The sequence below is a fragment of the Microtus ochrogaster genome, chromosome 24, assembly GCF_000317375.1.
Source record: "Microtus ochrogaster isolate Prairie Vole_2 chromosome 24, MicOch1.0, whole genome shotgun sequence".
Lineage (NCBI taxonomy): Eukaryota > Metazoa > Chordata > Mammalia > Rodentia > Cricetidae > Microtus > Microtus ochrogaster.
The window spans coordinates 6858150-6868355 of NC_022024.1; the positions used below are offsets into that span (position 1 = coordinate 6858150).

A 10206-nucleotide genomic window follows, 5' to 3' on the forward strand; every position below is an offset into this window, starting at 1 on the left:
GAGGGAAGCACAGGGAATACATGATAGTGTATGTTCTCAGTCCCATAACAGAAAGATGACAACCATTTCTTAGACTGTCAAGAGGATTAGGAAGTACCATACAAATCAAGTGAGGAACAAGGCCTTGGCCAACAGCAAATTCTAATCAATATTAATTACTATTGCTAATGTTCTGTTTTCTTTACTTATATAAGAAAAAATATTAGGTGACTTATACGATACCTTTGAATTCTTATATTCTGAGTCTATAACTGCCCCTTGAAGTTAAATTGCCAGTTGACAAATGAAAATTCTAATACCCTTACATTTTAAGTGATGATTTATGAAAAAAATCTATAAAAGTCTGATCTCCTGTTGAGAATAGATCATATAATAATGAAGGATTTCCATTATTTAACACTCCAATGTGGGGTGGCTTGATGTATTCATGTTCTCTCATGACTTATACTCTCGTTTTAACATGGACTCTAACAAGATAATTGGAAACAGCCACTTAAATAAAATGATGTCATCATTTTGGGTGTCCTAAAGCACTAAGGAATTATTCCACGTATAAAACTCGAATAGTGTAGAAAGTATATTCAAGCAGTCCTTCTGGGCAGTGCAAAATGGAGTATATTCTGGGTTTATAAACTAACAGAAGCATTTCCTTTTCAGCTTAAAGAAAGTACTTTGGCTAGCTATAGAAATGGCGAGAAACAATTCCAACATTATATTGCATTCAATCCAAACTGAACAGAAAATGATCCACTTGCATTCTTGATAAAACGGCAGACCATGCCACTAAATATCCTATCAAGACTCAAAATGAAGCAAACAGATCATAATGCTAATCATTAAAAATCATTAAAAATGCAATTATAATTATGCTTTTGATTGATTTAAACTCAATATATAATAATAATAACAATAATGTAATAAGAGTCTTAATGTGTGCACATGGTTAAGGTGAAGTATATGGTCATAAGGAACTATATTCTTATTCCAGAAATCAGTGTACACTAAGAACCTTACCTCCTGCATACATGACAGCCAGCATGATGGATGATATCCATGCAATTTCACTGTAGCTAGCGTGGAATATTTCCTGAATATCTTTGAAGAATACTGTGACAGCTTTGGGGAAGGCATATGAAAATCCAATGGAGATAAAGGATGCACAAACTACTACCCAACCCCAACCTCCATCTGGAGGAAGGGGGTATGGAGGAGGAGCAGAAGTCTCCGATGGCATTTCTGCACCTCTGCTGGAGACTAGAGCAACCTATTGAAAAAGAAACAACAACGGTTCATGTTATAAGTCTGTGTTTTGTATCATGCTTGAAAGTTGCTGACATAGCATTTTCATTTTAACTACAATATAATTTTATTAATACATTTGGGATTATTGTGCTTGGAAAATTATAAGAAATTCAAAACAGAAAATGAGATATAAAGCCTTGATTATTAAGAGGAAAAATCTGAAAACGATGATGTGGGAAGTCCTTCTGTATATGTGTTGCTTTTATTGCTTAATGAATAAAGAAACTGCCTTGTCCTGTGATAGGGCAGAGTAAAGCTAGGCTGGGTAACTAAATTGAATGCTGGGAGAAAGAAGGTGGAGTCATGGAAGCCATGTAGTTGCCACCAGAGACAAAGTGATGAAATCTTGCTGGTAAGCCACAGCCACATGGCAATACACAGATCAATGGAGATGGGTTAGTTTAGGATGTAAGAGCTAGCCAATAAGAAACTAGTGCAAATAGGCCAAGCAGTGATTTAATTAATACAGTTTCTGTGTAGTTATTTTGGTTCTGGGCAGCTGGAAATGAACAAGCAGCCTCCCCATACAAACACTTACGTATGGGAAGAAAATATTTGAAAGTGAAGTTAAGAATCCGGATACAACCTGAAGTGCAAACTAAACAAAAATAAACATTATTTCAACCTTACTTGGAAGTATAGAGGAAATAACCTACTACACTTCAGGAAAGAACACTTTCTTCTGTGCATGCATCTGCTTGTATTTTGTGTTGTCAGGGGTTGAAATATGGTATTTTCCACAATTTTTCTCCACTTATTTTTTCAAGAAACAGTCTCTCATGGTATTAGGCGGTTTCTGATTTGGGCTACTATTTGAAGCAAAAGCTCCAAGAATTCTTCTTCCTCAGTACTGCAGCTATAGGCCTTGTTTGTTTGGGTTTTTTTTTTTGTTTGTTTGTTCGTTTGTTTATAATATGGACTCTGTGGGACTGAACTCAGGTGCTCACAATTTTGTGGCAGGCAATTAACAACTGAGCCACCACCAAGCCATAAAAATAATATCTTAATGTAAAATGTTAATATTGCCTTTCCAAAACTAATGCTGCTAAGTCTTACAAATATGTCACTCTGCCTTTTTGTCTGTCTCTCTCTTCAGTGGCATGAAATTCTAACAGCTACATGGGTATATTTCTTGTTTGTTGAGGGAGTGGAGAAAAGGTTCTTTTAATATGTATACACCTAAGAACACTTAAATACTCTCCCACGGAAGGTGACAATGCACAGTTTAATATGGGAGAAATTACACACAGTGAAAACCTTGCCTCCACATCCTCTCAGGGTATAGAGATGCTGCATTGAAATGCAGAAGAAAGCCACATTCCTGTGTATAAGAGTATATATTTTTGCCATATGTTTTCCAAAATCAGCCCATGGATAAGTTTATTTCCTACTTTTGTAAATGTATACATGGTTTTCACACTCACTCCCTTGCAAACACAAACACACATACACACACACACAAGTGTATAAGGTACAAAGAATGATGTTTTCATGTTATTATTCAGTGTGGAATGACAACTCAACTGTCTTCAGTTTAACCCAAATTTAACTCAAATCCTTATGCAATGTTCATGACTCTCCTCTAACTTCTCCCTCCTCCCTCCCTTCCCTTCCTTCCCCTCTCTCCCTCTCTCCCTTCCTCCCTCCCTCCCTCCTCTCTCCTCTCTCTCTTCTCTCTTCTCTCTCTTCCTCTCCTCTTCTCTCTCTCTCCTCTCTCTCTCTCTCTCTCTCTCTCTCTCTCTCCCTCTCTCTCTCTCTCTCTCGACTACCTAAGGACTGCTGTCTTAGCAGTTTCAGAGCATACAGTCGGTACTGTGTAATACAAAGCTTCTCTCTCATTCTCTCTCGCTGGCTCTCTTGAGACTACCTAAGAACTACCGTCTTAGCAGGCTCACAGTACACAGTCAGTACTGTGTAGTACAAAGCCCACTGTAAAAAGAGCTCCCTGCACCTACAGATTCTGCACAACTCTGGGCTTTGAGCACCCCTCTATGAGCACCAACTTCTTTCTTGGCTAAAAGCCTAGGAAAACACCCTTCTATTCTAGATGTCTGTGACTTCAGATTTGGGTTTTTTTTTTTTTCATTTTAACATTCAATAAAAATGAGATCCTTTAATATTTTTCCTATGGGGTCGCATGTCTAGAAATTTAGTCTAATGTCCTCTGATTCCTCACATAGTCTCACAAAGGTGACTGCAAACCACAAGCGTTTGAATGGGATCAATAATAGTGTTTTATCAAGTTTAATTATAAGATAAGGGTCTTCAAGATTTTGTTGCAAAGGACATAAAGACCATAAGGTTTCCTGGCTGTATGGTCTGTACTGAGTGTTTATCTGAAGTGAATTTTAATGTCATTGATGACACTGACACAACTGAGCATGGTTTTCAATGAAGCTTTCTTTACAAAGTAGTCTGATCGCAGCGGTTTAATGATGCCTTTAACAGACATTAGAGAAGAAAACCCAGAAGAGAAAAACACTATCTAACCAATATTATTAACAATTGTACGTATTTATTTTCTTTATTGTTCTATATGACTATACGCCTGATTAATTTAAATGATAATGTAATCCCATGAATCCCAGAGACACAATTCTAATTTTATAAGTTACTTTATTATTTTTATTAGTTGTCATAGAATTTTTGTAACTACACAAGTTTGAGACAATATAGAAAATACATGAGGTATAAATCATAATCTTAAAAAAGTCATAAAAATTCCGCTTTTGATTGACACTATGGTTAATAGAAAATTTATATACTATATTGTATTGTTCTTAGCTCTATATTCTATATATTGCTTAGTCATATGTTGTACTAAGGGAGTAAAATAAGCCAAAGAAAAACCACTTGACATTTTTATTATATTCTGTGTGTCTAAATGTTCTTAAGGATTGAAACAGTCAAGGGCTCTTAATTTCCAAAACATTAATAGCCTAAAAATTTCTCTCCATAGAAATTGTGTGATTTGACCTTAAGCATCCCCCAGTGTTGTGGTGCTAAAGGATTAGGCACCTGCCTTTGGTGCTGTTAGGAAATAGCTGGACCTTTTAGTTATGGAGCCCAGGAGGAAAAAGTTAGGTTCCTAGGGAGTGCTTTTGTAGAGAACACTGGGACTGTGGACTTTTCTCTCTTTCTTTGTGGCCTCCATCATAGCTATCTTTCGTATAACACATCACATGCTCCCAAACACGGTGTTTTTACAGGACAGAGACAGGAAATTCATGAGAACCAAGAGGTCAGCCAACCCAATGTCACAAATCAGGGAAAGCAGAAACTCTCACCAGGGCTCCTATCCAAGGACACAGAGGTGGATGACCTGATTCAGGGGCCACTGGCAGGTGCTGTGAAAAGGAGAAGGGATTCTGGGGTGTGTGGAGCATCAGGGAGCTCCTGAGGGGGACTTCTGGCAGCATGCAACTGCTTTTGAATCCTATGTACCCCTGCAAGTCAACCCCAAAATCCAACCTGTTCAACTACTTGGACTTTGCTGAGATTGTAACTTTGGTCTATAGGGGGTCTCCATCCAGGAGTGAGCAGGTGTGTGTGTGTGTGTGTGTGTGTGTGTGTGTGTGCGCGCGCGCTCGTGCATGCCTGCAATGTCTCCCTGGGGAGAAAAAGTTCTCACACAGCAAAAGTCTACAAAAATGTCAAGGAAATCATCAACAACATAGGAGGTTTAGACAAATGATGCGTATAAAGTGGGTATTGGTTTCTAATAAAAAACACTTCTGTTAGGTTATAAGTTAGTAAAATAACCTGCCACTTTTGTCAATAATTACTTTTTAAAAGTTTATATTATATATTTACAGTACGCTATAATCTTAATTGTTTCTTGTTGGGCACAATACTAATTATCTCTTCTAACTCTTCACTTGTTAGGTTTTAATATTTTGCTGATCAATTTACAACATTTGAGTACTAAAAATAGCATCTTTAGAAATGCAAAATACTTAAAGAAAGCAGAGGGAAGGATGGAGTGTAAACGTTGCTTAAATAAGTAAGTATAAGATAGCAAATGGCCTTGAAAGTTGTCTTAAGAATCTGAGCTCATTACAACATTTTTAAATTAAATTGTGATGTTACCAATTTCCTTCTTGCCTGAAAATTACAAAAGAAAACCTGAAGACTCACTGGAGGAAGCTGCTATGGAGCAAACAGCTTTTTCTTGCAGGAATAAAGACACGGCCCTGTAATTTTCCGGAGTGCAGAGTGGAAATAAAACCGTCTTTCACTACTAATCCATGAATTCAAATAATTGCAGTCTTTATCACACTTGATATGGTAAACACTTAGAAATAAAATTTCATGATCCATTTCCCTGTGATTTTCAAAGGCATAATTATGCACACCCTCCCTCCAGGTAGGGACACCAGACTCATCCCTTCCCCACCAGCTCTGCTTCCTCCCACAACTTGCCTGAGGGCCACATGCTCCTTTTCTGCTGGCTGGCCCTTCCCCTCCATGCAGAGATGAGAGATTCCTGCCACCAACACATCCACAGCTGCGGCTTCCTTGAGGACCCTGTGTCCTGGGCTTGCGTGCTCTCCGCAATCCCAGTTTGGGACCTCAGACACCCACAGTTACTTCACTCACTCCAGCTGCTTGAAGAGAAGTCCGAAGCACCTACCATCTACCACTGAGGATTATCTGTGAGCGTTTTCTCAGTCTGCATAGGTCTTCCCCATCTGCCTGGGATGAGCTACGGCCACTTCTGAGACCCCATTCAAGACCCTTAAGCCTATTCCAAGGATCTACAACCCGACAAACCATGAAAATAAAACCAAGATCTTAACATTCATTCAACAAAGGGAAACATTTCCATACAAAGGAACACTACCAAAGACCTAATTTAATATCTTTCTATTCCATCGCAAAAGCAAGGAACATATTAACCAATACGGTAGTCTCTATTACGAATTGGTGCTCCCACTTCAACCCTACACCACCAACTGTCCAGTCTTAAATGACCTCAAACATACAGGTAGCATTATATAGGTAGAAAAATTCTATTTAGGAATGTATATGACATACAAACATGCATACAGCAGCAACTAGTGAAAAAAGGTCACATACAAACACATATATTGCTCCCAATACTCTGTTTAGTGTTTTATGTTGATATCAAAATTTTTAGCCTGCCTATATCATAGAAAGCTTTTCTTTCTCCTTCAACTCTGGCAGGTACTTTTTCTGGGTACATTTGTCTAGGTTGAATTATTGAGCTCCATGGCTCTTCTGGCTCTTAGAGTTTTCCTAAGAAGTCAGCTCTCGTCCTGGTGGATTTTCCTTTATACATCCATTCCTAAGCTCATTTCCCCTGGAAAACAGCACTTCCTGCAGCTCTGACCTCTTGGCTTACTAGCAGCTGGAGCTGATCGATAGTCACACACACACTCCATGATATTCTTCCTTGTGAACAATTCTGTAATGTTGTATGTACTTGGAAGCTGCCATGTTTTGTCCCTTTTATTTGTAAGTATGACCAAGCGAAGCAGAAACAAAACTACAGTTTTACCTGTTGTCAGATGAGCACTTTGGGTGGTGTGTATATCTAAGCCTAATCACTTTCTGATGATGAGCAATATTCCAAGGCAATATAAAGGGAGAGGTAGAGCCGACTCCAGATTATCTAAAGAAAAAGAAGAAACAAGTATTAAATGTATAACTGGATTCCACTGCCTCCTTAGTCACTAACTTTAATTTACCAGTAATTCTGTACATCTTGTATAACAAGAATAATTAAATAAGCATGTGTATATGCATGAAGGGAAATGCTTGTCATATATATATATATATGTATTATGTATGTGTGTGTCAATATTATATATAGCTATAGATATGAAGAGCCAAACATGAAAAGTGGAAGATAAAGAAAAAATCAGCTTCTTTAAAATTAACAAATTACAGGGCCATGAGAGAGAGCTCAGTGGATAAAATGTTTTCTGTGCCAGCATGAGAAACTGGACTCAACTCCCAGCATCCATGTAAACAGTCCAGCTTATGGTACTCTCTTATGATTCTAGCCCTAGGAAGTGGAGACAGGAGGATCTCTGGGGTTGGCAGGCTAGCCAGTGCAGCTGAATGGATGAATTCCATATCCTACTGAGAGATTCTGCATCAAAAACAATGAAAGTAACTCCAGAAGAATGGCACCGGGGTTGGCCTCTGGTTCCCACCTAAATTCACACACAAATGTGCATATACCTGGACAAATACAGACACATGACACAAGAAGTGATTATGTGAGTACTTATATTATAAAAAAATTTATTGACATTCATTAGCAACCACTCAATTCCTTACATCTATTTAAATAATTTTCTGCTAAATTGTGTGTGTGTGAGTGTGTGTGTGTGTGTGTGTGTGTGTGTGTGTGTGTGTGTACGGGTGTGTATATACAAGATTTACTGAAATACTTCTAAATATATATCAATAATGAACAGGTTTTAACACTGAAACACAGTGGGTAGCAAAAAAAAATATCCTAGGGATCTATTTCTGAATTTAAGCTTCCTAACCAGGTCTAAATATCTAATAAAGCAAATATTTTCATTCAAGACATTAACATCAACATGGTACTGAATATATATATAATTCGGTATATTAGATAATATTGACCAGAGTAAGCACAAGAAAAAGGGAAACTATATTCTTTCAATTAAATGGCCAATCAGCTGCTTTGACTCTAGGGCTGCCTGTCATAAGGTTTTCAAAGAAGACATCATGACCATTGGGTTAAAGGTGCTTGCGTAACAGGATGAAGGACGTGTGGAGAGCAACAAAGAGAGTGAAAGAGTCTTAAAGTCACTGACTGGATCTAAGAAACTGATGAGGAACGGAGCTAAAGGTTCACTCAGTGGGCATCCGGGGCCTTAGAAGAGTAGTTTATGTCACCTCTAGTCTTATTGGAATGCTTGTGAGTTGCCATAGCTTTCAAAATCTGGGAAAGTCACCCTCTCCAGCCTTTCTCATTACCATCCAATGCTAATGTAGGAAATCTTTATAGCTTCCTTTTTCTCTGGCATAGTTAACTTCACTGAGTGCAGGGCACAGCCTCAGAGGAAAGCCTGAGGCATCCCTGAAAATTGGTTCTGAGCCCAGACTGTAGTTAACTGCACTCATGTCTTACACACACCAGTTTAAAAGCAAGAATAAAAGGGACTCTGAGAAAATCTCATGATGCTACAAATTCTGCCTGCTCACCAAAATTTCTATGGAATTTTACGGTGTACAATTTAACCAATCCATATTTTAGAAAAAGAAATCTGCATCATAGGTACCTTTCAACAAATGGATTAATAATCAAGAAACCCCAATTTGGTAGTTTCAATTAATCTAGTTATATATTTTCTCTACTGATTTTGATCAATCATGGTCTAGTTTATAGACACACACACAATATGAATTTATTATTAATTTTGACCATGCATGATCAACTTTTACAAAATTGCATTTAATAAACAATTATTAAGACAACATGAATTTTTTATTTCAATTTTCAAAACTAAAAGTTTTGTGGATTTCTTCACTCCTTTGCACTACAAAGCAATGCTAACTGTTATAGCTATCACAGGAGGACGTATTTTCTAATACTGTTGCTATGAATGCCACATGCTTATTATATGAATAAGTAATGCTTTAATGATTCCATTACTTCTAGACATTCAATTATGTTTCATAATCTACAGCCTTAGTCTATTCAAGGCTCTCTTGCACCCCTACTATAGAATATGAGCACATTCCTTTACAAACTGTGAAGAGCCCTTTCTTTACCTTCTCAAACCTTAATCAGACAGTGTCATATTTAATCTTTAAAAAATGAGGTCCTGAAACAATATACTCAGCAAACGAAGACCCAGGTAAGAGCAGGTAGGAGACTATTGGCTCCACGGTAAATCCTGTGTGCTTAGATTGAAGCAGGAACTCTTTGCCACACACTCAACAATGACCTATGTGTCGTCTAAGTAAATCAATATGCCCCATCAAGAGCAATCATGTGATCTTTTGTTCTCCATTTCTTCTTTCTTATACAAAACAAAATAACAATGCCAAATTAATTTATAGATAGTGTTTTAAGCTGAGGTACATGCTAATCCAATTTAAAAACAGGAATTAAGTAGAACCAAATATTTTCTCTTCTAACCTATCATTGAATTAAATTGAAATCTAATTGTGTGTGGGAGGGGTGCTCTTCTACTCTTCTATGTGGACCATCTTTTAAATCCTGATGATTGAGGCCCTCAAAATATCAACTACAGAAAACCTATTTTTAGCAGCAAACTCTTGCTGTATTTAAAATGACTCCAAGTTCTAATTGATGTTAAGGGTCAAAAAGATTTCTTTGGAACTGGTACTTTAAGGAAAAACAATACATATTATACTAACGCATTGTAAACCTAAGAAATGAACCATTCACAGCAAACAATCATCCTGGTTTATGATATGCTGTTAGACTCATGTAGAGGGCAATTACAATTAGCTAAATGGTGGCCATGCTCATGTCCCGATCCCCAGGATCCATAAGGTACCTTGTGCAGCCAAACCATAAGGAGTTTCTTAAACCTTTGTCTGTATTAATGAGGTGAGGTCTTTTTGCGGTTACACTATTCTTAGACTAGAGAAACAGAGTTTAGAGAGAGACAGACACAGGGGCCAAAGGATGGAAGCAGAGCAGAAACTGAAGAGACCGCAGAATAGAACACCAAGCAATGACAATGACCACCACAGCACGTGTCCACCTTATGGCGACGTGGAGCCAGCTGAGTGTTCCACACCTTTTGGGGCAGTGCTCTTCTGATTGCTGGCCTCCATCAGTGTTAACCCACATTGGAGCAATGGACTGAGCTCCCAAGGTCCAAATGAGGAGCAGAAGGAGGGAGAACATGAGCAAGAAATTCA

General features: G+C 37.9%; 1 protein-coding gene across 2 annotated transcripts in view; it reads right to left on the reverse strand.

The window, feature by feature from the left end:
• Slc16a7 (solute carrier family 16 member 7) overlaps positions 1-10206 on the reverse strand; it is a 147990-nt gene that overhangs the window by 50666 nt on the left and 87118 nt on the right. For both annotated transcript variants that reach the window (XM_005357944.3, XM_013350296.2), the window contains 2 exons: positions 6824-6937; positions 1015-1264 (listed from right to left, as the gene is read on the reverse strand). In XM_005357944.3, the coding sequence (XP_005358001.1) occupies positions 1015-1234 (220 nt within the window). In that variant the 5' untranslated portion in view covers positions 1235-1264; positions 6824-6937. The remainder of the gene's footprint in view (positions 1-1014; positions 1265-6823; positions 6938-10206) is intronic.